General features: G+C 42.2%; 1 protein-coding gene across 1 annotated transcript in view; it reads left to right on the forward strand.

Moving 5' to 3' along the window:
- TK2 (thymidine kinase 2) overlaps positions 1-25,649 on the forward strand; it is a 53,255-nt gene extending 27,606 nt beyond the window's left edge. The window contains exons 7-10 of the mRNA XM_077454212.1: positions 3,681-3,769; positions 9,224-9,303; positions 15,459-15,539; positions 17,410-25,649. Of these exons, the coding sequence (XP_077310338.1) occupies positions 3,681-3,769; positions 9,224-9,303; positions 15,459-15,539; positions 17,410-17,487 (328 nt within the window). The 3' untranslated portion in view covers positions 17,488-25,649. The remainder of the gene's footprint in view (positions 1-3,680; positions 3,770-9,223; positions 9,304-15,458; positions 15,540-17,409) is intronic.
- The last annotated feature ends 1,320 nt before the right edge of the window (positions 25,650-26,969 follow it).

Raw genomic sequence — 26,969 nt, forward strand, 5'->3', positions numbered from 1 at the left:
TTCTTAACGGAGGTCCGGCGTTTTTTTTTTTTTTTTTTTAAAAGGCTGCAACTACAAATACTGGAGCTGCTGACTTTTTTAATAAGGGTACTTACCTGTCCAGCGAGCCCGCAATGTAACCCCCCCCCGATTTGGTGCCGGCCCACCATCCTAACTAAGGGAAACAGGGGCAGTGGAGCCTTGTGCCGAGTTGCGTGGTGCTTTGTGAATGGCCCTGTGGTTTTGTAGGACACACACATGTCCCATAAGACAATGGGGCAGCTCGCCGAAGAGGAAGCAGTGAAGGAGCAGCACCGTGGAATAGGAAGAGGCAGATTAGGAAGACTGCCTAGCAACAGGCATTTCTGGTAAGACTTTTTTTTTTTTTTTTTTGTGGAATGTTAATGTATTTTTTAAAATTTAGGGTGGACCTCCACTTTAAAGAGTAACACCACTTTAGTTGAGGGAAAGAAACGCTCCCCTTCTCAGGAATCCAATGTACATTGAAGGGATTTTAACCCCCTTCCCGACACCACCTCCTGGCCCTTTAAGGCTCATTCAGGTCATGTGACTGCTGTGATTGGCTGTCACATGGTTGACAAGTAAGCATCTGGAGCTTTCCGCTACCATGGGTGACTCTGCCTGGGAGCATGCAAGGTGTGTGCGCTCGGCACAGAAAAGTTATTACATAGGGCTGCATATATACAACCTCTCGCGTTAAAGCCTGAGAGGCCACATAAATGTGTCACATCAGCAGGAAGAGGTTAACAGAAGTATGGGAATTTTTTATTTTTATTTTAGAATCATACTTACCTAGGTGGATGCTGCATCAGTTCCCTGCTAGCTCTAAGACTGAGAACCGAGCGATCACACACCGCTGATCACTCGGTTCTCAGAGCTCCGTGAGCAGAACGCTGGTGACTGTCAGTCACCGTTGTCTGCTCTTTGTGGCAGGATCAACGTTTTGTTTTGTTTTGTAGCACTTTTTGAAAAGATATATAACAAAACCTGTTCAATGTTATATCTAACAGACCAAATGGGAACAAATAAGAGAAGTACATTGTTCAGATTTACATAACACTTTATAAAATTGTAGAGTTACTTTGTTGTGAATTGAGGTTGAAGTAGTGAGTGTAAAATAGAAGTGGAATCAAACTGGGGCTCTTTTCTGTCTGTGTAATATAAATGTCATTTTTGGGACTTCCCTTTTATGAAAAGTGACGATTACTGGTAAGCCACCTGCCAAGTTCTCTGCAGCAATGAGGAACTGACTCCAGTAATACACAGGGGCTGATTTACTAAATGCAAATAGACTGTGCACTCTCATCCAACATCAGTGCCTGACCTCACAAATACGCTTCTGGAAGAATGGTCAGACATTCCCATAGACACACTTCTAAACCGTGTAGACAGCCTTCCCAGAAGAGTTGAAGCTGTTATAGCTGCAAAGGGTGGGCCAACTCAACATTGGACCCTGTTATGTTACAGCCTTATTCCAAAATGGATTAAATTCAGTATTTTCCTCAAAATTCTACAAACAATACTCCATAATGACAACGTAAAAGAAATTAGTTTGAATCTTTGCAAATTAATTAATTAAAAAAATAAAATAAAAAACATCCCATGTACATAAGTATTCACAGCCTTTGCCAGGACACTCAAAATGGAGCTCAAGTGCATCTTGTTTCCACTGATCATCCTTGAGATGTTTCTACAACTTGGAGTCCACCTGTGGTAAATTCAGTAGATTGGACATGATTTGGAATGGCACACACCTGTCTATATAAAGGTCCCACAGTTAAAGAGGAAGTAAAGGGAAAAAAAAAAACACACCCTGCAAGGCAAAGGCATAATGAGCTAGTATGCTATGCATACTAGCTCATTATGTATAACTTACCTGAGAACAAAGCCCCTGAAGCGGTCCTCCGTCTTCCTCTTTGCCGCTGCCATGGATCCCGGAGCGACTTCCAGGGCTCGCGGCTCAGGCGATGTGATTCGCCGGAGCCGCGATGACGTCACTCCCGCGCATGCGCACAGGAGCCGACACTTGCGGCATATCGCCGCGATATGTGGCCTGCCCAGTGCGCCTGCGCGCCGCTGTCTACGGCTCATGCGCCGTAAAGAGCGGTGGCTGTCTTCGGGTAAATATCTCCTAAACTGTATAGGTTTAGGAGATATTTCTTGGACCTACAGGTAAGCCTTAATCTAGGCTTACCTGTAGGTCAAAGTGGTTTGTAAGGGTTTACAACTACTTTAACAGTGCATGTCAGAGCACAAACCAAGCCATGAAGTCCAAGGAATTGTCTGTAGACTTCGGAGACAGGATTGTATGGAGGCACAGATCTGGGGAAGGGTACTGACCAAGAGGCAGGGAGCTGACCAAGAATATGCAAAAAGAAAAACAAACTGGGAGCCTGATTTATACCTAAACATTAGGGTACCTCCATATATAGTGGTAGGGTGTGCTCACATAATGCATAATGACACAAGAAATAAACCAAAAAATTGTGCACACCCAGGTGTTATCTCCTCATACCAGTTTAATGCAGGATAGGTATAAAAGCATCACAAAAATCTCCATCAACATTGAAACCTCCCCCACATGATCCCACCACCCCTCAATAAAAAACCCACTCCCTTCCCTCCTAGATGGCAGGGACCCGCTATTGCTAACCCAAATCCCCCCGCCCCCTCCCCCTATACTAAATGTGACCACTAACCATGGGTACATTCAACCTACCCATACATGGTTCGAATCTCAGTCTGTTCCTGCTGAACCGGCCAAGATTCAAACTGTCCATGGCTTGCTTAATTCCCCTCTTAGCTGTCCAAGAGTTCCCCATTGGAGGATTTACCCCCCACGCCTACCATTAAAATGGAACTTCACCCAAAAGGGAAAGTTCTGCTTGTCTGCCTCCCGCCTCTTTAATTTTTGGCACTTTTTTGGGGGGGTACCTGATTTTGACATGTACCCGCTCCCACTTTGATTGGATCCCTGCAGCAATCCAGGTAGAAGTTTGTTACCACCCTGAGACGGGTCACATGTGCCAAAAAGCTACAGGACCATTCACAAAGTGCAGTGCAGCTCAGTCATGCACAGTGAGAAGCTACAAGCGGTCACAGCTTCCCAAAGTTATCAGCCCAGTAACTGTACCCGAAGATGGCCACAGAACCGGCTCAGGTGAGGATGGCGATGGATCCTTGGACAGGTGTGCGTCCTAATATTAAAAGTCACTAGCTACAGTACAGGATTTGTAACTGCTGACACTTTTTGTTTATAAGGTGAGGAACGTGTTGAACAGTCTTGGTGACAAAGGTCACCGTGGTATACTGAGGGCGAATCACCCTAGTGGTAACACAAACAGAAATAAAAACAAACAGGGGTTCTAACACTTTACTACTCCAACAGAGTGCATGTGTAGCCAATCCTATTTTTGTGTGTTTTAAGGGACAGCCAGCAGGCCATCTTGTATTTGTGTCTTTCGAAGCCTGTCCCTTCCTGTTCCAGTAATCTCAAATCTCATTTCTCTGCTTTTCCGAGGGCCCCAGAGAGTGTAGAAGGCTGCGGCTGTGATACATTGGCTGTCAGTCTCCGGCGCTCTGATAACACGGCCTTTTTGGTGAAATGTAATCCCCGGTGTGACGGAGACATCTCACACTGACATCTCCATTAACTGGTTTGCCCTGTGTGTATTCTGCAGTGGGAAGATGCCTGAAGTGGATTATGTGGTATTAACGGAGTGGTTTAACTGGATCATAAAGAACATTGACCTCTCTGTAGACCTCATAGGTAAGTCCTGAAATTCTCCATTTTCTGTATTTCTAGGAGTGCAAATATGATTGAGGTGTGTGGTTTTCATTGTGTCAAGCCCTTGGAGCAGGAACCCTTTTTTTTTTATTAGACCATTGGTTATCAGCAGGAACGATTTGCTGTAGAAACAGTAAACTGGCCATTGTTTGCCCCTAAAGCGGGACTTACCTGTATCTGAGCACCATCAACTGAAGATGCCATTTTAATTCATTTTTAACCACTTGACAACTGGGCACTTAAACCCCCCCTCGTGACCAGGCCAATTTTCAGCCTTCGGTGCTCTCACACTTTGAATAACAATTACTCTGTCTGGACTGTTGTGATGTTGAATTTTAAAAGCAGCGGGAAGCCTGCTGATCTCCCACGTTTGCTGAACTGACAGAAGACTGCTGCTTTTAAAATTCACCATCAACACAGTGTCGCAGATCTTAAAATACTGTATTTCACTATATAAACTCAGCTCAGTGGTAAAAATAAGTGTAAAATGCAAGACTTGGGTGGGTGTAAAAAGATGTCCGTTTGCTGACTTCAGACTCTAGGCTTACTGCGGCTGCGTGCAGGGTGTACCAAGATGGCCATGACGGAACATCGTTTCCATTACAAGTTTTGACAGGTCGCCTAATCTGACGGAACACAGGTGTTCTGTCCAGATAGCAAACAGAAGGGACGTTCCTTCGGCTGCTCATGCATGTTCCACCGCTACCAGGTTTTCTAATCTGACAGAACACCTGCAGTCAGAAGGTGTCAGCAGACATCTTACTACACCCAGCTACGTCTTGAATTTCAGAGTAATTTTAGCAATAAACTGAACATATATATAAATAAATCTAGCATATTGACATCGGTGATGCTGTTTTGATGTTACATTTTGAAAGAAGTTAGACGCCAAGGTGGCGGAGGCCATGTTGGTACACCCTGCACTGCTAAACCTTTAGGCTGGGTTCTCACTAGTGCGAATTGGATGTGGGCTTCTCCGCATCAAATTTGCATGACAAGAGATTGTGACTGCCGCTTAATGGAGCCGGTTCACACATCTTCGGGGCTGCTGTGGAGCGCACCGCACAAGGGTCCTTTGCGTCTTTGGCTCAGTTTCAGGCAAAAATTTGGGCCTTAATCCTCTTATAAACGGAGAACAGGGACACACCGAACCCCTGCTGTCAGCCGCTCCAGACAAGTGTAAACCCAGCCTCAGGCTTTCAAAATTAAACCTTCAAACAGCATCACAGATGTTGATATATATATATATATATATATATATATATATATATATATATATATATATATATATATATATATATATATATATATATATATATATAGTTCACTTTATTGGTAAAATTACTCGGAAATTCAAGACTTAGCTGAGTGGAAGATGTCCGCCGCCGCTTCTTCTGACTGCAGGTGTTCTGTCGGATTAGTAAACCTGGTAGCGGTGGAACGCGCATGTACAGGTGATGGAACGTCACTTCTGTTCACTAATCTGACTGGTTCGCTATTCTGACAGAACGCAGGCAGGAGGGTGTGCTTGGCTGGGATGACCCCTCCTCTCTTCCAGATGAAGGAAAAAGATTGCCATGAAGACTCCTGGGATGTATGACATCATCTTGGCCTAGGCCAGACACCAGAAAGCAACTGAATTAAAAAAAAAGGTTAAATTAGTAAATAAACCTTTCTGTCTATTTACTAATCCTAATAGTATACGGATTAAATTGGTTAAAGTTGATAGTTTCGTTTTGTTTTAATGCAGTTGGAAGTCATCATCCTTAAAGTGGACCCTTCAGTAACTTTATTAGTCTTCATTATTAAAACGGTATTAAACCCAAAAGCAAATATTGGAGGCTCACCGAATGGAAATTTTATATATATAGTATTATATATAATTGTATTATATTTGACTTTTTAATTATTATCATGAATTTAAATATAATTTTAACTCATTAGCACCTTTTTAGTACAAAAAAAATGCATCCCTTCTAATTCTATGTATGTCTTCACATTGGCTCATTGACCAAGGAAAAATAAACATTGTGTACGGAGCCACCTATTTCTCTATTGGCAAAATGGCGAAAACAAAGAAAAAAAAAAAGCATTTTCAGCTGCCAAAATTTCGGTGCATCTCTAATATTTATTATATGGCAGCTTAACAATTCTTAGATGTGATGGCTGCATTCATTTTCTTTATTAGGCTTGCTTTCTTTTATTTTCATCTGGTGATCCGCCCAGTAAGTTGTTTTTTTTTTTTTCTTTTTTTTTCAAAAGAAAAAGCATTAACTGCCGGCAGGGGTGCTAAAAATGATCAGCTTTTATTTATGTCAAATCTTTATCCCAAAAGGAACAAAACTGTGTGCTGTAAACGAAAGTACTATAGGCAAAACTTTTTTTTTTTTTTTTTTTTTTTTTTTTAATTTTGGATAGAGTCTGCCATCTGTGTCCCATTGCGGAGATTTGCCTTCGCTTCCTGTCCCCTAGCCAATACAGGAAGTCAGGAAATCCCTACAAACTAAGGGAATCTCTTGGAGACCTCCAAGTCACTAGAACTAGTGTCCCCATTGGAAGATTTCCCTTCTATTACTTTTCTGGGGACAACCCGAACTTGGTTATTTTTATCTTTTATTTTTTACGTTCAGTTTCACTTTCAATGATAATCTCCCTAATGGGGCCACAGACAGCAAAAAAAAAAAGTGACAGTGGTGCCAGTCCATCATCACTCTATCCAAAACTTAAAAAAAAGTTTTGCCTCTAGTTATACTTTAGGTATTAGATGGAGTTTGGTTTCAGTTTGTTAGTGTATCTAAATCTACTAGTACATCCAACACTCCCCTCCCCCCAGACTGACAATGCTGCTGTTCAAAGGTTGCCCCCTGTGCTCCTTCAGCCAAAGTGGGGCACCCTAATACAGGAGGTATGTTACTGGTCAGATCACCAAGTGAAAACAGATTTAAAAAAAAAACGAATGCAGCCACCATATCTGATTGGTAAACTGCAATATATTACATTTTTGGTTTTGGGTCTTATTACCGCTTCTGCATTAAAGAATGTCATCCTACCAAATCTCTTGGCTGCCCGCTCTGCTTAGTATAAAAGCATGACTTGTGATCTATTCTGCCTGTATGGAGGCTTTAGAGGAACTGAGCATTTCACGGAGTGCGTTCCACGTTCATCCATCAGCTGGATGAGAGAAAAGATTGCGGCGGGCCCCCGGAGGCATGGAGACCCTTTGGAGCATTGGCAGATGTCACACCACCTGTCAATCTCCGGCATGCATATATCACCAGAACAACCGAGAGTGCGACAAAGAAAATCAAATCATCGCTGAGGCTCAATTTACAGAGCGAAGGATAAGAATCCTCGTGTGACCGGTATTGTCAGGTTACTCTAGTTTGATATTTAGGGCCCACACTTGTGTGCTGTGGCAACGCACACTAAAAACGCACATTACATGCCTTACCACCTTACATAGCAATACACCTGCTCTATTTGGCAGTCTTTGTGAATGTCACCGCAACATGTTGTACAGAAGAGCCAAACGCACCACAATGCATATACTGTGCACTGCATTTTTACCCACTTGACGCACAATCACGTACATGTCATTGTGTTCAAGTGGTTATACCGGAAGCCAATCCTGCAGCTGTGGGTCATAACCTCCATATTAAAAATTTCAGCTGGTGATTCCCTAACCTGTAAAAGTTATCCGAGTAGCTGATTAGCCGCTGGATCACTTTTACGAGCATCGGGAGGGGTCGTGAAAGCTGTATAAATGGGTTCTTCCCCTGCTTCCCCTCATCTCTCTATAATTAACCACTTCAGCCCCGGAAGAACTGGCTGCTTAATGACCAGGCCATTTTTTGTGGTACTGCATTGCGCCGCTTTAACTGACAATTACACGGTGTACCCAAACAAAATTGACATCCTTTTTTTCCCACAAATAGAGATTTCTTTTGTTGCTATTTGATCATCTCTGCGGTTTTTATTTTTTGTGCTATAAACAAATAAAGAAAGACAATTTTGATAAAAAAAAAACTATTTTATACTTTTTGACGTAATAAATAGCCCCAATTTTTTTTTTTTTTAAAAAGGCTTTTTTTCCCCTCAAATTAGGCCGATGTGTATTCTTCTACATATTTCTGGTAATAAAAATCGCAAAAAGCATATATATTGATTTGGTTTTTAAAGGTGATCTGACCTGATTCTTTGCTGAGCTGTCAGCCGTGGCTTCACTGTGGAGGCGAGTGCAGAGGACACAGCGGACAATGGAAGCCCCATAATAACTCTATGGGTGACATCACTTCCCATTAATTTTCCAGCCGTTGTTGGCTGTGTCCTCTGCAGAGCTTCCACCGCTGGAGACCGGACTGGATCGGTGCCGGTCGGGACTGAACGGGGAGATGCTGTTGAAAAAAAAAGCATCTCCCTGTTCTGCCTAGCAACAAGTGACGCTGATCTCTGCTCCATGTGATTGGAGCAGAGATCAGTGTTCACTAACACAAAGCCCAGCCCCCTACAGTTAGTAACCCCTAGGAACACTTAACCCCTACACTGCCACCCCCTGGTTAACCCTTACATTGCCAGTGTCATTTACATTTGTATAGCACTGATTGCTGTATAAATGACAATGGTCTCAAAAATGTCCGATGTGTCCGCCATAATGTCGCAGTCACAAAAAAAAAAAAAAAATGGCTGATCGCCGCCATTACTAGTAAAAAAAAAAAAATATATTAATAAAAATGCCATAAAACTATCCCCTATTTTGTAAATGCTATAAATTTTGCGCAAACCAATCAATAATCATTTATTGCGATTTTTTTTTTTTTTTTTTTTTTTTTTTTTAACCAAATTATGTAGAAGAATACGTATCGGCCTAAACTGAGAAAAAAAAAACGTGTTTTTTATATATATTTTTGGGAGATATTTATTATAACAAAAAGTAAAAAATGCGTTTTTTTTTTTTTTCAAAATTGTTGCTCTATTTTTGTTTATAGCGCACAAAATAAAAACCGCAGAGGTGATCAAATACCACCAAAAGAAAGCTCTATTTGTGGGGAAAAAAGGACGTCAATTTTGTTTGGGAGCCACGTCGCATGACCGCGCAATTGTCAGTTAAAGCGTCGCAGTGCTGAATCGCAAAAAGTGGTCTGGTCTTAAGCCAGCAAAATGGTCCGGTCTGAAAGTGGTTAAGTAGAGAGCCGACACATTTAAATAGTGGAAGACGGGTTCTCTTTAAGCAGCCGCAGCTAGCTGTAGACCTGTCCTGCACCGAGCAGGTTGCTGCTGCCAGTATAGAATATTGATTTTGTGTTTCCTATGCAGCTGGGGTAGCAGTCCATTGGGAGGATCTCTGTGAGTAAATACACGCTCATTGCTCACTGCCGTACAATGTGACGGCTCACAGCTATAAATAATTAATAAAGCACATGTGTTTTCCCCCAACAGTGTATCTGCGGACGTCTCCAGAAACCTGTTATGAAAGGTTAAAAATGAGGTGCCGAGAAGAGGAGCGGGTGATACCGCTGGTAAGACCTTATGATTGGTTAAAGATTTCCGCTAGCTTGTCTTCCTATAAGCATCTGTCTATGCTGACCTTTTACTATGTTCAGGTGACGGAGCAGAAAGTCACAACCAATCAAATGAAAAATGGGAGTCTGCTCCGAACATAAAAATCTATAGCCTGCTATTCAGTTAAAGGGCACTTACTGTTTTGAATCAGTCAGCAGAAAGCAAAGCCTGAAGATGGCCATAGATGGTTCGAATCTTAGCCGGTTCCTGCTGAACCAGCTGAAATTCGAACCATGTATGGGCAGGCTGGCTGCGCCTAAGTTAACCGATCGATCAACTTGGGTACAACCAGCCTTCCGGATTTTACATGTGATTATTGCTAGCAGCTGTTATAGCCGTTAGCAATAGAAAATGTTCTCCCAGTAGGTAGGGACAGTCTCCCCACCCCCTCCGTGGTGGCAGGCCATACATTTTGCAATTTTCTTTCCTTCAGCCATAGGTTGAAGGAAAGAAAATTGCTCGATTTCCCCTCATCACCACAGATAGTGTCGGTGTGGGGATCCCTCTGTGTGCTGTTGTATTCTGATGGCTAGGAAACCTCCCATTGTTGTTGTTAGAATATAAGGATCACTGCTGGTGGCTATAGGCGCCGGAAGCCATCAAACAGAAAAAAAAACAAGACTGGCTTGTACTGCAGTCAATCGATAGATCAACTTCGGTACAATCAGCTTGCCCATAGATGGATTTTCAGGCTGGTTTCTGTTGAACTGGCAAAATTGTGATCCCTCTATGGACGGCTTTCTGTACTGCCCCATATGGATTACAAACTGAACTTGAAAAGGTTTTTAAAACTTTAAAGTGATTTGTAAAGTCTATTTTTTTTTTCTTCTCTAAAAATAATAAACATACTTGCCTGCCCTTGCAGTGGTTTTGCACAGAGCAGCCCCGATCCTCCTTGTCTCGGGTACCTCTTCAGCTCTCCTGGCCCCTCCCTCTTATTGAGTGCCCCCACAGCAAGTGGCTTACTATGGGGGTACCTGGAGCAAGTCACAGCTCCTTGTGTCCATTCAGACACTGAGCCCTGTTTTGGCCCCACCCCATCTCTCCCCTGATTGGCTTACTCACTTTGATTGACAGGAGCATTAGCTCTGCTGCTGTGTCTCGGCCAATCAGGAGGAGAGTCCCGGACAGCCAAGGCACTCATGGATGTCGCTGGAGAGAGATGGGGCTCAGGTAAGTATTTGGGGGGGGGGCTGCTGCACACAGTTTTTTTTTTTTTTTTAACTTAATGCATAGAAGGCACCTTCTGACTTACAACCACTTTAACACATGTTGATAAAACTATGTACATTTGGCTTACCCTTTATCAGGTTTTAAAGAAACATTAAGAGCCCCTTTACACTATAAAGTGCATTATTGCATGTATGTTAACAGTTGACATTTCTGTGTTGTATTAAGACTAACCATTTTTTTTAACTTGGCATCGATGGCACACAAATATGCGGTGGGCCTTGGCACCGTGTGGCTGCATTTTCACATGGCACACTGTAAACACAGCTGTGCTGAGAGCGCGGTCCCCCGGCACAGTTAATGGCAGTTAACGGAAAGCCTATTACGGTGGTCACATGATCATAAATCCAGGCATCTGAAACCCCTTAAAGGGCCGGGATGGTGCCAGCACCAAGGGGTTAAATTATTTTTTAAAGGACTGCCAAGCCATGGAAATGGTCCAAGCACATCTGCGGCATGTGTGTTGTGCAGTGTATGTGCTATAGCAGAACACAACAAAGCAGAGGTCTGAAGAGTTCCTTAGGGAAACCTCTGCAAAGCAAAATGCCTTTTGGAAATGCTAGTTGCCTGGCCGTTATGCTGATAATCTGAGTTCAGTATTTTCTAAACCAGTGACCTGCAATGTGCATGCAGTCAATGGAGGCAGAGCTGCTTATTTGTATATTCCAGGCCAGTGGCTCAGGAATTGTTAAAACCAGCAGATCAGCATGACAGCCAGGCACCCAGTATTTTATGAAGGATGGCCAAATCTATATTCCTGTGCAGATAATCATTTTATATATGTTATGTTGTAGAACTGTGGGGTTGATTTTACTAAAACTGGAGATTGCAAAATCTGGTGCAGCTGTGCACGATAGCCAATCGGCATATAATTTCAGCTTGCTCAATTAAAAATGGAAGCCGATTGGTTTCTATGCAGAGCTGCACCCGATTTTGCGCACTTCAGTTTTAGTAAATCAACCCCTAGCTGAGTGTAGCTGAGTGTAGCTGAGCATGCTTCTAGGTCTGCGCAGTCACAGAAAGCCACGTGTCTATACTAATTATTAGGATATCTGCGTGGTTCCTGATAACACCCAAATGTGGTGATCAACAGGAACAAACCTGCTTCAACTGTCACAATGATAGCTAAAGCAGACAGGCCACAGCTGTCACAATGCAATACCATGTGCAACAAAAGATTTTAAAGATTGATCAATCTACTAAACTAAATTTAAAAAAAAAGATTTTTGTCCTGTTAGCCTATATATATAAGAGCATGGTAATAATAAATCCGTATACTAGTTTAACCACTTCCCGCCCGGCCTATAGCAAAATGACAGCAGGGCGGTGGTTCTGTTATCCTGACTGGACATCGCATGACTTCTTTCAAGATAACGGCCGGCGCAAATTGATCGGTGGTGTGGCGTGTCAGTCTGATACACTGGTCTCAGTAAAGAGTCTCTGACGGAGACTATTTACCATGTGATCAGCCATGTCCAATCACAACTGAAACAAGAAGAGCCATGTATCGGCTTTTCCTTACTCACGTCTGACGGACGCGAGTAGAGGAGAACCGATTGGCTACTCTCCTGATAGGATTGACTATCAGCGTAGCCCCCCCCCCGGGAACCACCACCCTGCTGTCATTTTGCTATAGGCATGGCGGGAAGTGGTTAAACTAGTATACCGTTTTTATTGCCATGCTAATTTTTTTTATTTTATTTTTTGCCCACCACTGATGACCACAAGGTATGCCACCCATGGCCACCAGGGATGCCAATCAGTGCCCATTAGTAATGCTTGCCAGTGCCTCCTTTACAGCGATGCCCATAGTGCCACCCATAAGTACCCATCAATGCTCATAAGTTTCCATCATCAGTGCCACCTTATCAGTGAAGGAGAAAACATACTTATTTTTACAAAATTTTATAACAAATGAAGAAAAAACTTTTTAAAAAATGTTGATCATTTTTTATTTGTTTAGCAAACAATAAAAACCCCAGAGGTGGTCAAATACCACCAAAAGAAAGCTCTATTTGTAGGAACAAAATTATGAAAATGTAGTTTGGGTCCAGTGTTGTATGACCGCGCAATTGTCCTTTTAAAAAGCAACAGCACTGAAAGCTGAAAATCGGCTTGGGCAGGAAGGGAGGAAAGTTCCCGGTATTGAAGTGGTTAAAAGCCTTCTATGTCTTTGAAAAAAAAAAGTTACATTATTAAGTAGACAAGCGAGTCCTAAAGATCTTGTCAAATAAACTTATGCCGCCAAATTTAGCCTGTTCATCATTCATTCATTCATTCATCAGGCATGAATGACTTCTGGACACAAATATTGGTTAGAAAGATTAACAATAGGTCCTCCTAAATACCTGTATTCACCTTTTACAAAAGTGCGAATAAAGGGTGGCTTAAAGGATTAGTTCACCTTTTGTAACATGCTGCATCCATATTCAGGGTGTAACATGTTACAAGTGTACCAGCTATTAATCTCTCTAGGTAGTTCATTGCGCTAGATCTTCTGATCATGGATGCAATGCTTTACAGGTCCCTAACAAAAATAAATAATAATGCATATTTTTACCTGCAAAAAAAGTTCATTTATTATTTTGGAAACTTGAACTTTTAAGGGCTATTTAGTAAAGCAGACTAAAGCTTGTTAAGTGTTTTGTAAATGCTTACTGGATTGGAAGCCTCTCAGACCAAAGACCACCAAGGAAGATTAAACAATACTTATGTCTATGAGGTCTAAAGGGTAGAAAGGCATAAAATCTTTCACAGTTTCACCAATGGTGGAGGAGGGTGGCAGACCTTGGAAGTGGCAAAAAAAAAAACCTATTTAGGTTCCTTCAAGTACGGGAGGATGATTGCGTTAGAAGAGACGCATGTACACTGAATGGCCAAATGTTTACCATTTGACTATTACACCTATTTATACGCCGAAACATATGGAGACACCACTCCAAATTATTGGTTCAAATGTTTCTAGTGAAAGGTACTGTTAATGCTAGGACATACAAAGAGATTTTAGACAAGCTTTATGCCAAACGTTTGAGGAAGGCCCTCTTCTGCTCCATCATGACTGTGCCCCTGTCTAAAATAAATAACTACGTAAAGACGCAGTTGGATGAGTTTGGTGTGGAGGAACTTAAGTGGCCTGCACAGAGCCCTGACTTCATCCACACTGATCCGCTTAGAATAATTTGTAACACTGATTATGAACCAGGTCTTCTCATCTGAAATCAGTACCAGAACTTACAAATGTTCTTTTACCTAAATGGGCATAAAGTCCCACAGACATACTCCCAAAATCTCGTGGAAAGACTTTCCAGAAGACGATCCAGTAAGGCGAGACCAACTCTGTTATAATGTCCATGGTTTTGTGAAAAAGGATGTCCAACAACTCGTATACTGTAGGTGTGATTGTGGAGTGGCCCAACAACCCATGCAGGTACGAAGCTCACCTACATGGATCGTTAGGCCACCCGACATTCACACCTATATGAGTTGTTGGACATCCTCTTCCACGAAACCATGGGCATTATAAAAGAGTTGGTTCCTCCTTTATGGCTCTTCTTCTGGTAATGCTTTCCACAAGATTTTTGGAGTATGTCTTTGTGGCTCATCAAAGTCTGGTACCGATGACAGATGAGAAGACCCGGCTCATAATCATTGTTACAAAGTATTCAAAGACATACTCCCAAAATCTCGTGGAAAGACTTTCCAGAAGACGATCCACTAAGGCGAGACCAACTCTGTTATAATGCCCATGGTTTTGTGAAAAAGGATGTCCAACAACTCGTATACTGTAGGTGTGATTGTGGAGTGGCCCAACAACCCATGCAGGTACGAAGCTCACCTACATGGATCGTTAGGCCACCCAACATTCACACCTATATGATTTGTTGGACATCCTCTTCCACTAAACCATGGACATTATAAAAAAAGTTGGTTCCTTCTTTATAGCTCGTCTTCTGGTAACGCTTTCCACAAGATTTTGGGAGTATGTCTTTGAATACTTTCGAACAATGATTATGAGCCAGGTCTTCTCATCTGACATCGGTACCAGACTTTGATGAGCCACAAAGGAAGAACAAACTCTGTTATAACTCTGTTAGGATGCCCAACAACTTATATAGGTGCAATTTGTCAAGTGTCCCAACAACTTGTGTAGATACAAAGGTCAGGTGTTCAACAACTCGTATAGGTATTATGGACTGGTGTCCAACAATGTATGCAAGCATGAATGTCAGGTGTCCCAACAATTCAAGTAGGGTATAATGGTCAGGTGTTCAACAATTCATATATGTGTGGTTGGTCAGGTGTACAACTTATGTGGGTGTGATGGTCCGGTGTCCACAATATTTTGTTCATACATGCTACTGCTTTGGCTGCCATTATGCTTGTATGTATGTTTTTTCTGTCTATAGCATTTCCAGTCCATCAGTTTTAACCTTTTATAAAATGCTCAATATTTAAGGTACAGAGAAAAGCCTTCATTGTAAAAGGTGTCGAATAAATACAGCGGTTATTCAAGGTTTTTGGAGAGCCATCACTTATTACCGCAGTGGTTAATGGTTCACTTATCTCAAAGAGCACTGCCTTGAATGAATAGGGTCATTCACTTTATAGAGAAGAGTAATAGAGCAGGTAGTAGAAGTGCAATTACAGCACCAGTCTGACATTTGCCGTGCCAGTTTATAAGGAACTGGCAAGCAAGGAGCTAATGAGGATCAGCAGAAAACTTGGCGAGGGGTCAGCACAGGCATTGTTTGGTCACTGAGGTGAATAGTAGGATGTTAAGACGAGAGGCCTTGTCATGACACTTGTTATTAAATATGGATGTGAACAATATAACTGCTGACTCTGTGCCCCAAGTACAAAACATCTCATTTTTATTTTGCAGGAATATCTGTATGCCATTCACAGTCTTTATGAAGAGTGGCTCATTAAGCAGACCTCTTTTCCTGTGCCAGCTCAGGTCCTGGTAAGTATTGTAGACGAGTGCTTTATTGCTCCAATTACTGATATATCTCCATTTATTCAGCTTAAAAGAAGAGCAAGTTTGAAAGGGCTTTTCTTCTGTAAGGTGCATACTGATATCAGAGCAGGGGTTCTTTTTTAGAGGCCCCAGTGGATTGCCCTATATATCCCATATACTGTTCGTCAACATCATCCTCACCAGTCCTATTGTGTATTAGTATGGCTTCAAAGGATATCAACACCTTGGTTTCACCTTGCATATGGGTAGCTAGGAAAAAAAGATCGGTTGAATTTTTTATACATGGTAGCTTCAGCTATTGAGATTTTCATTTTATTTATTTTTTGGCAATCAATAATGTAATGGAGGTCCAGTTACCAACAGTGTTAGCCCTTGTACACATGGTCGGAGAATCCATCGGAATGTGTCCTATCGGACCGTGTCATCGGATAATCCGACTGTGTGTGGTATGCATCGGACTGATTCCGTTGGAATATCCGTCGGACCCAATTTTCCAACATGTTGGAAATATTTTCCGACCAACTGGTTGGATCGGACATACTCCGATCATGTGTAGAGAATTTTGATCGGACCAAGTGCCACGCATGCTCAGATCAAATTCCTACATCAAAGCTATTGGCTACTAACCTGAACGTAGTCCCATCGTAACGAAATTACGTCATCGCGTTCTGAATGATCGGATTTTCCGACAACTTGGTCCGGCTGTGTGTATGCAACAGTTTTGGACACAATCTGTCGGACAAAATCCAATGGATTTGGTTGGCAGAATGTCCAACGGTGTGTACAGGGGCTTAGACATGTCGTTGGACACATCTGGCTGATTTTGTCAACTTTACTTTCAGGTTTAAAATTGCTGAGATTTTTGGTTTTTAAAAATATTTCGGAGATCCAGCCCAGTCTCATACCAGTCTCATTTGCTTCCCATACCTTTTTAAAGTTACTGTATATGTTTGGTCCTGATTATGAAACCCATGCAGTAGAAAATGGTCAATTTTAATGTGGCTGTTCACAGTTGGGTTGAGGAACATTTTTATGACTGTAGGCTTCGCCTAATTTATCCTGTTCGTGTGTGCGGGGATATGATTGGTCAGGGTATACTTTCCCAGCCAAAATATAGTCTACCATTGTCAATGCTGTTAAAAATATAATTTGTATGGAATATAAAATATCACAATTTGAAAAAAAATCACTGTATTCTTTCATATGCAAATCATTTGGATTTGAGATATCACAGCATTGCTACATATTGCAAAATAGTGTGACATGATTATCTCCGGGTCAAGAAGGGGGTTGAATTGTAATAATTCCACGAGTGTGCGTGATTTTAATGAGCGACATGTTGGTTACCTATTTACTTGGCGTAACGTCATCTTTCACATTATACAAAAAATGTTGCTAAGTTTACTGTTTTGTGGGGTTTTTTTTATTTGTGAAACCATTTTTCTTTCCACAAAAATCACGTTTGAAAAATTGTTGCGCAAATACCGTGTGACATAAGTTGCAAGACAGCCATTTTATTCCCTAGGGTCTAGGGCAGTGATGGCGGACCTTGGCACTCCAGATGTTTTGGAACTACAATTCCAAGGATACTCATCTACACTGCAGCGTGCATGAGCATCACAGGAAATGTAGTTCCAAAACATCTGGGGTGCCAAGGTTCACCATCACTGGTCTAGGGTTTTCTAGCAAAATTTTTTTTTTTTACATGAGAGGAGTGCCAGAATTGGCTTGGGCTGGAAGTAGTAATAGTGCCGCACAGTATACGATAAAAGAAACCATCTTAGATATGATTTGGATGTAGGGGTGAGATGACAGAGTACATGGAGAGAGTAAAGATCCACTTCTCTTTTCACAGGTGATCGATGCGGACAAGAACATGGAAGAGATGACTCAGCACTATGAAGAGAATCGTGGCAAAATCCTCTTTGCTTGACACAAGGACATTATTTCCTGCAACATTCCAAAGAGCAATAGTGACATCCTAACAAAAGTACATTTTGCTGCTCTTTGTGTTGGCAGCCATTTGGTGCAGCAAACTAATGTTTCTAAACATGCAATCTCTGCGATCACAAGGCATTAATAGGCTGTCAACTTTTAATTTCACAAGATGGTTGCCTGTGTGGTATACATGCAGCTCTTGTGCAAAAAAAAAAGTTGGATCAGCATGTAGGGGCCAAGCATTTAGCTACAGACTTGCTTTCAGTGGACCAACTTGTATATAGAATCAGTCGTGGATGTTCATTTCTAATGCTCTAAATCTCTGATGATACCAGATAATCAAAAATCTGTCGTATAACAAAAGCACTGCATAACTTGAAACTCTGGGTCCATTCCCACCCCTCCAGTGCAGTGTGTTAATGCATGCCTTAGTGGCATGCTGTATCATTTATCTTCAATAGCACTCCAAACGCACTAAACCAAGAGACCCCCCAATGCACATGCATTGCAGCGCATCACAATATCGCACTACTGTGCGTTGCATTTTGTTGGACAGAACACTGGGTGTTTTTATTTTTTATTTCATCTGTCATAGTGCATTGGCAACCCATTCATTTGAATGGGCTGACTTAAACCAGTGCACATGAATGCAAAGTGTGAATGGGCCCTACAGACTCTGCTAAGGAAGCTTTTGCAGAATGTTAAAGCGGGGTTCCACTCTAAAGTGGAACTTCCGCTGATCGGAACCCCCCCCCCCCCCCTCCGGTGTCACAATTGGCACCTTTCAGGGGGGAGGGGGGTGGAGATACCTGTCAAAGACAGGTATTTACACCCACTTCCGGGCATAGACTCCCGAGTCTATGCCTCTTCCTGTCCTGCCGCGCTGTCTGCTGGGACACACACGGGTCCCAGAGACAGGCCGAACAATTCCTATTGCGCTACGCGACTCGCGAACGCGCAGTAGGGAACCGGAAAGTGAAGCCGATTCGCTTCACTTCCTGATTCCCTCACCTAGAATGGTGGCGGCAGCAGCCGAGGGCCGAGCGATCGATCGGCCTCGGCATCGCTGGAACCCAGGACAGGTGAGTGTCCATTTATTAAAAGTCAGCAGCTGTAGTATTTATAGCTGCTGGCTTTTTTAATATTTTTTTCCCCAGTACAGTCCCGCTTTAATAAAAAATAAAAAAAAAAGTTTTAGTTTTGACCCCTGAGATCAGGCAGGAGAAAGCCACTGTGAGGGCCTTAAACTGCTTAAAAAAATAAAATAAAAATGCTAACATTGGGCCCCGGGAACTTTTTTAGGCTCCTTTCACACTTGGACTTTGGACACTAAAATCGCATTACAAACTGCAACCCATAATTTTTTAATTGACTGTTCAAATATGTGCGCCTTGAAAACATTTTCTTGTAATACTTTAGTCCGATTTTCGTCATTGACATAGACTGCAATGTAAACCCTCAAAAGTTGCACCTGAATGTTATACTCCCAATAGTTGTGCAACAGTTGTCATCATCATTGGCTCAAGTCGCTCTGAGTCAAAGTTGCAACCCAAAGTCATGCAAATGTGAATGGAGTCTTATCCGTAATGTGCTATAATGCACAGCACTTTAGAACATTATGGAAGACTTACCTGTCTAGTGATCCCCTCCAGCACTGCGCTGTCAGCCATCCCATCAATCATGGCCACTGCCATCTTCTCTTCTGGTCCAGACATCTCAGCTGTTTGGTTGGCCGGTTCGTACAGATGTGCATGAGAGTCACATCATCACGGCACGGAGTCCTATCACAAATGTATGCTGGCTCAGTGTACACAAACACTGGCAACCGGGGAGAAGAGTTTATAACCCGGGAGACCAATAGGTTATTTTCTATCTTAAAAGTCCCACCTGTCCACATTTTCTTTAGTTTGGTTTAGTTTAACTTTAATGCCTGGTGCTAAGCTGACATTTCTGCTTTGACTGGCAGAAAGTACAAGTGTATAACACCAACACCAGTCCCTGATATACAGGTTCTTACCTGAAGCACTCTCCTGCCATCCCATACACATCATCAGCTAGGCTCACAAGCTATTTCAAGGCAGTCTGTCAGATTAGATAGCCTGACATAGTATGCAATCTTCAGATATTGCAGGCACTATGAACATATAGCTGGTATATGCATATCTCAAGTGCATGGCAGGGGACCCCGATGAGAAGTGACCCATAATGCAATGCTGCAATTCTCCCTAAGTATGGCTGCTACACAGGGCATTATGAGGCACACAGGATGTGCCAGAGCCATGATCATAGCTCATAATTTGTATACCTAGTGCACTCCAATTTGGGGGCTTCTGTGCATTCGAGAGGAACAAACAAACTAGTAATATGTGCAGACAGTTAAAAATGCAAAAGTAAAAAAGTTTTTTTATTTATAACTGAACTCTGCTTAAGGCTGGTTTCACACCTATGCATTTTTAGTGCTTTTGGCAGATTTGCACTACAGAACATGTTCCATAGGAAACCATATTAAATGGACTGTAGTGCAAATATGCAAAAAGCACTAAAACTGCATAGGTTTGAATCCAGCCTTATAGTGAACGTAAAAAAAAAAAAAATTGGGGCCTGCCCGAATATTCATTATCCGATTTTTTTTTTTTCTTTGGTCTAGGGCAGGAGTCTCCAAACTTTTTAAATAATGTTTAATTTTGTTCAGGCTTTAGGGGGGATGGACTGTGGCCATGGCAGTAGAACATGTCCCGGCATCAGTGGGAGTAAACATTACCCTATCATTGGTTTTAACAGGAGGAATTGTGAACCGTTGTTGGTGTCAATGGGAGGAATAGTGCCCCATGGTTGTCAGTGGGAGGAATAGTGCCCCATGGTTGGTGTAAATGGGAGGAATAGTGCCCCATTAATGATGTGAGTGAGAGGAATGGTGCCTCATCATTGGTATCAGTTGGAGGAATTGGTGTCCCAAGGGTAAGATAGAGGCAAACAAAGGGCTGCAGTTTGGAGACCACTAGTCTGGGGGAATATTTTAAGCCAGCCATAGATGGATTGAAATTCATCTGGTTCAGCAAGGATTGGTTGAATTTTGACCCGTATATGGGAACGCTGGTTGTACACAAGTCAATCTTTCGATCAACTTGTGTACTACCAGCCTGTTGGAAAATGTTCTCAATCAGTGCCAGTGGTACTGATAAGTGTGTTTTGATGGAAGGGAAGTCTCCCCCCTGTCAGAATACAAAGGCATGGCGGGAGGGAATTTCTCCATACACATCAAGTGTGTGGATGGGGGAATAGAGTCCTTTTCTATCATTCAACCAGCAGGTTGAACGAAAGAAAATGACTTGTGTATGGCCAGCCTTTGATTGATTAGACCAATATTTGGCCTTTTCCTCTGCCCTGTGGTAACCAAGGCTCTTCTTTGCTCCCATTCTGGGCTATGCACAGGGCCCTCTACCTCATCACATACAATGCAGGACCAGCACCGGTCGATCATCCTGCAATTGTATGTGATAACATCTGCTTTGTGGGACTTGTCAAGACTGGAGGAATCCTGCAGAACAGTGGGATGAGGAAATTAATCTTACAAATCCCTAGACCAGCCTGGGGCAGGCCAGAGACTGCAAATTTCTTTCCTACAACCACGGGTTGCAGGAAAGAAATTACCATGATTCCCCATCAACACAGAGATGGTGCTAACTCCTGCTGAGCCATTTTCTGATTATTGCTAGTGAATGTGGCAGTCTGGTTGTACCTGAGTTGATCGATTGACTTGGTACATTCAGCCTGCCCACACAGTTCCAATCTCAGCTGGTTCCTGCTGAACCAGCTGAGATTTAAACTGTCTATGGCTGCCCTAACTCTGCCTTTTCAGCACAGAGGAACCCTTGAAATGTCTCTCCAGTCTCAAAGAACCCTAAAAGTTCTAAAAGTTACGATATCTACAACACATGCTACATTGGTGTGATGGTTAGTGGGGAAAAAATGCCCTTTTCGCTTGAGGTCACTGGGAAGAATTCCCCCTTACAGATTGCTAATAAAAAAAATAGTGGGAACTTCTGAGAGGCAGAAATTGCTGAAGGAACCCTGGTTGAGAAACCCTGAATATATGGGGAGTTGTGCAACCCAACCCTAAATTCCATTTTTTTTTTTTTTTTTTTGTAAGTGGACTAGAGTTTAGCGTTAAGGAATCTTATTCATACAGGTCATATAATACAAATTTTATTGCGCTTATTTCCTTTTCCTGTTTTATTTATTTTACTTAAGTGATGTAGGATTGAATTTATTTAGTATATGTGTACGTATATATTGTTTTGCCTTTTTTGTAATATTATACAATCAAGGTTAAGTTTGTAGGTTATATTATTATTTATTCCCTTTATTTGAGTGTTTAGTTTGATTTTTAACAAACTGATAAAAAGAAATGGTACTTTCAACAAAAGGCTGTCTGTTTACTGATCCCAGCGGTGTTCCTTCTGTTGACTTGAAAAGCTGCTTCTTGCCATCAGCGAAAGCACTTGCTGATGACCTTGTGTCATTGTCATCTTCTTGTGTCATTGTCATTTTCTTGCCATCAGCAAAACCACTTGCTGGTGACCTTGTGTCATCAAACCAGACCCTAGGGACTGGCTGCTCCTGTATGACATGGCAGGGGAGACTTGTGGTTTTCCTCTTTTTAACTATTAAAAGTCCTGCCTAAGTGCAAAGACCACAAGAGTCAAACTTTTATGTTTTATTGGCCAGAAATACGTTGTTGGTTCCTTTTTTTTTTTTCTGTTATAGTCTCATTTTATTTTAGACTTGTTTCCCAAATGAAATGGGTTAACGCTGCCAACTGCTATTCTACCATCTACTCAGAATGTCTCAGTGACCAGTAAGGCCATTGAATAGGGGTTGGTGAAGATTGGCCATGAAGCCAGGAACGGTCAGGCTCCATGTCAACGTGAGGCTAAATTTGAGGAATGTAGAAAATGATTTTTTTTGGCCAAAAGGCATCCTGAGTGTGGTGTTGGGCAGGTCTCTCATCCAGCAAAGCTCCACTTCTGGCATGAATGATGCTGGTCATTTTGTGGGGGTCCAGGGTGTCGAAGATCTGGCCCCCTAGAAGAATGCTGTAGAGTTTGGAGCTGCTTGTAAAATAATCCATGCACTTCTTTAATAAATGTAAGGAGCTGAAGTGCTTGTCTCGCTTCCAGTGCAGTTGTCTGAAGAAGGTTCAAGTTGTCCTTCTTCAGCAACTTTTCATGGTGCGCTTGACACATACTGAATGAAGATGCAATGAAAACCACATTCCAGGCAGCTCTACCTAAGAAAGGAACTGGTATACTCAGAGCACTTGGGGCCTTTTCACACGGGCGTGCTCTGGCAGTGGACCAGCCTGGTCAGCAGAGAATCTCTTGGATGATAATAAGTTTGTGTAGCAGAGCGGACACAGCCCACTTTCCTCTATGGAAGGCCGGATATAAACAGACAACCTGTCCACTTTGCATCTAATTGTCATCAATCCGATCCACCATATGAATGGAGGTTGGACCCCCCACATCCGTCTGTTTTTAGCGGCTAGGATCAGATGTCTGTTTACACCCACCGCTCCATAGTGGTCAATGGCTGGTCCTATCGGGTCTGCCTAAATAACCAGTCTGCCCATGTGAAAGGGGCCTTACTGGTTGGTTAATTATCTTGATGTTTACTCTCATAACCAAAAAATGATTCCTGCTCACATGGCAGTTTTGGTTTATTGTTTTTCGCCTGTTGATTGTATTGTAGTAGACAGTCGGCAACAGAATGGTGGGTAACCATTCATTGCAGATTCTACGGGTCTAGTGCACAGTTTACCTTTACTCCATTTCATTTTATATTTTTATGCTCTTTGCAAGCATAGTGCTTTTAATTATTTTGAATGTTTGCAGTGAAATTATTTATATCCTTTTGCTTGAGTGATAAATACTTGTGATATGTATATTGGTATCTAGTTATGGCTTATCCAAGCATCTCAGATTCAATATTTGTATGTTAAAGAGTCTCTTCAGTCTGTTTAAAAAAAAAAAAAGCCAGAAGCTACAAATACTGTAGCTGCTGACTTTAAATATAAGGACACTTGCCTGTCCATGGATCTAGCACCATTCTTGCCTGGCCAGTTCTTTGCCCGTCTTTGGGTCCTCGGTGCTGGCATGTTTAGTGTGGGAAGACAGCTGTGATTCCTTACGGCTTCACACTGTACATGCACGAGTTGCGCTGTGGCAGGGGGATGGGGTGGTTGGCAGAACTTGCGTTGGAATAATCCAGGCAACTCCAGTGAGAGTGGGTACCTGCCAAAACTAGGTGCCCACTCCCAATCCTAAAAAAAATAAACCTCCAATAATGTTAGGGAAGATTCATAAAAGTGGAACTTCCTGTTTAGGGTGAAGTCCCACTTTAAATATGGCACCCACAGCCCAAGCAGTTGTATACAAAGTGGCAACCAGTGTTCTTGTACACAGTAGCCAATCAGATTCTCCCTCTTTCTGTCTCCAAAAGCAGATTGTTAGAATGAAATAGAACATCTTTAAAGCTCAACTTCATAAAACATTTTTTCAGAATTTTAAAATATGTATGGGGTTTTTTTGATTCATACTTGCCTAGGTGGATGCAGCATCGGTCCGATGCTGCATATGTCCCCCAGCGCCTCTACACTGAGAACTGAGTGATCAAATGGCGCCGATTGCTGGGTGCCCACAGCTCCCGGAGCAGAGAGCTGCTAACTGTCATTTTCTAAATTTCCTGTTGACAGTGTCGCAGGGACAGACCATAATGGTAAATCTCTCCAGTGGGGGGATGAGCGTCTCTGGTAGTTTCCTGTTTTGTTATTCTGATTTATTTTTTGTTCATCCTGGTGTCAAAGAAACAGTTCCTAGCAGGATCAGATCTTCTTCAATAAAAGTTTCTTGGAAGTTCCAGCTCTTCTCCACTATCTAGAACTTAAAGCGTAGCTCCACCCATATAAAAGTCAGCAGCTACAAAAAGTGTAGCCTGCTGACTTTTATTAATCGGACATTCAGCTGTCCCACAGTTCAGCGATGCCGGCGAAAAAAAAAAAAAAGCCCCACTCCTCTCTGCAGCGCCGCCTTTGTCATTGTGGGTACCCGCATGCGTGAACCACACTGTGACTGGCCGGGCAAACATTTGTGACCTGTGACATGTCCCAGATGATTGGGGAGATGTGAACTTGCGGCGCCCCGGGAGGAAGTGGGAGCTGGATACCTCTTAAAAAAAAAAAGGCGGGGAGGGGATCCGTTCTCCCCCCAAAACAATGACATGCCAAATGTGGCATGTCAGGGGGTCACCTTCACTTAAACAGGAAGTTCCATTTTTGGGTGGAACTCTGCGTAAAAAAAAAAAAAACTGATAGATTGGGCTTTCATTTTTCATATTGCTGAATGATCTTGGTATTAAAATTATGTAAATCAAGGACAGATACACTGATGGATGTCTACTAAATGTTACAACTTCATTAAGTGCAAAGATTTTTCTCCACTGTGGGACACGAGATTCTTTAACAACTGGAGTATAGTGCTGCCTATAGGAGAACTGGACAACTGTAGGCCAGCTCCGGGTATAACCTCACCTATGACCAGCATGCTTTAACTTTGCTCGTGGTATAGAGTGGAGGATGTGTCTCCTCAACCCTCTGTTGGAGGGATTTTGGATGCCACAGTCATTCGAGAATCCTGTGTCTTTCAATGGAAGAGAGAGACATTAGGAGATTTGTACTCATAATAAAATCCATTTCTCTTGAGTCCATTGAGAGACACAGGTCCCCACCGCTCTTATAGACTGCCATTGCTATACTGTAAAACGTATGCTGGTCATGGGAAGGGTTATCCTGGGCTTTTGTTTGCCAGTGTCCCATCATCCCGTGGGCCACGCTATTACCCAGTTTTTCAGGAATCCTTTGTCTCACAGTGGTCCCATTTTGATATATTTTTTTGGGCTTAGATGCAATTTAAAGGAAACCCGTAGCAAACAAAAAGTGGATTTTGGCAGAATGCGATATGTTATATTATATTTTCAGAATTGGCTTTAGATATCCTTTAAGGTGCTTCCTAGGAATAGAACTGATTTATTTTGTACAGTGTCTTCATACTGAGGTATGTATTCTCATATACCTGTTTTAAATAAAATATGTTTCCTTTATGGCGTTTTATTGTGATTTTATTTTATTTAGTCATTTTATTTATTTTTTTTAAACCACTTCTGCTCCAGAAAATGCACCCCCCTTTTTTTGACCTTTTGCTTTTAAAGGTAAAGAAGAGATTTGGGCTCTTTTTTTTTTTTTTTTTTTTTACACCAGATCTCTCCATAAAGAGGACCTATCATCCTTATTTCTATTACAAGGAATGTAAACATCCCTTGTAATGGAAATAAAAGTGATAAAAATGTAAAGGGACAGTGTAAAAGTAATCCTGAGTGTGGCTCTGGGTTAATTTTCAGTGCCAAAAGCAGCAGCCCCGCGCCACAGTTGGGGCTGCATCACAGCATCCTGGTAGAGGTTACTTGTTGAAAAAAGAGAAGTGGTAATTACTGCTCTATAATACAGTGAAAGAAATAATACAATTACATACAGCAGCTACATAGGAATGTGACAAAATTCATATAATGATGGAAGAAGAAAAATGTAGCGCTAAAAAAATGTGAAATGAATCGGAAAGTAAGAAAGAAGTCCACTAGACAAGCTCCCAATGTTGTAGATCTGAGATTAAATGTTGGCGTTTTTATTTGCAAAAAAGTGCCAGCATATAAACAAGGTAGAATAACAAAATATAAAAAAGTGATCACGTATTAAAAAGCAATATGGGAAGCATAAGAAGCAGCCCAGGGATAACAAGACAGGAAACAATTAATCTCAGCTCTACACCATTGGGAGCTTGTCTTTTTATGTTTTTACATGCTACTTGCTCCACGTTTGCATTGATTGTTCTGAGGAACACATACTCGGACCTCCTGGTTGCCTGTGCTCTGGCCTACTGGGCCTCCCAGATGACTGCTGATGGTGAAGGACCATATACAGCCTGTCTTCCAAGTGTTTTTCATTTCATGCCTGTAATATCTGGTGTTGCTGACACACAGGTCCACCAACTCTGGTAAGAGTGTTTTATCATATCCATTTGTTTGGATCCCACTACTTCGCAAAGTATAGTCGACTACTGGTTCTCTCTGTGCAGGATTGATTTCCGAGTTTCGGTGGCCCACCATCCATATAGATGGACTTTTTTCTTATTTTCATGATTGATTGATTTCACATTTTTTTGCGCTACATTTTTCTATAAGCCGAGATTTTCAGCCTCTTTTTTGAGGCTGAAAGTGCCCCCCTCGGCTTATACTCGAGTCATCGCTGTCTGCCCGCTCGATCAGCGTGTCGAGCAGACAGACAGCGGCCATTCTATAATTCAAAAGCCGCGCCTCCGGCGCCGCCTTCGCCTGTGATAGGCGGAACACTGAATTTCCCAGCAGCCT

This window comes from Lithobates pipiens, unplaced genomic scaffold (genome assembly GCF_037356315.1).
Source record: "Lithobates pipiens isolate NorthernLeopardFrog02 unplaced genomic scaffold, aLitPip1_a1.2 Scaffold_10, whole genome shotgun sequence".
In the NCBI taxonomy this organism is placed as follows: Eukaryota; Metazoa; Chordata; class Amphibia; order Anura; family Ranidae; genus Lithobates; species Lithobates pipiens.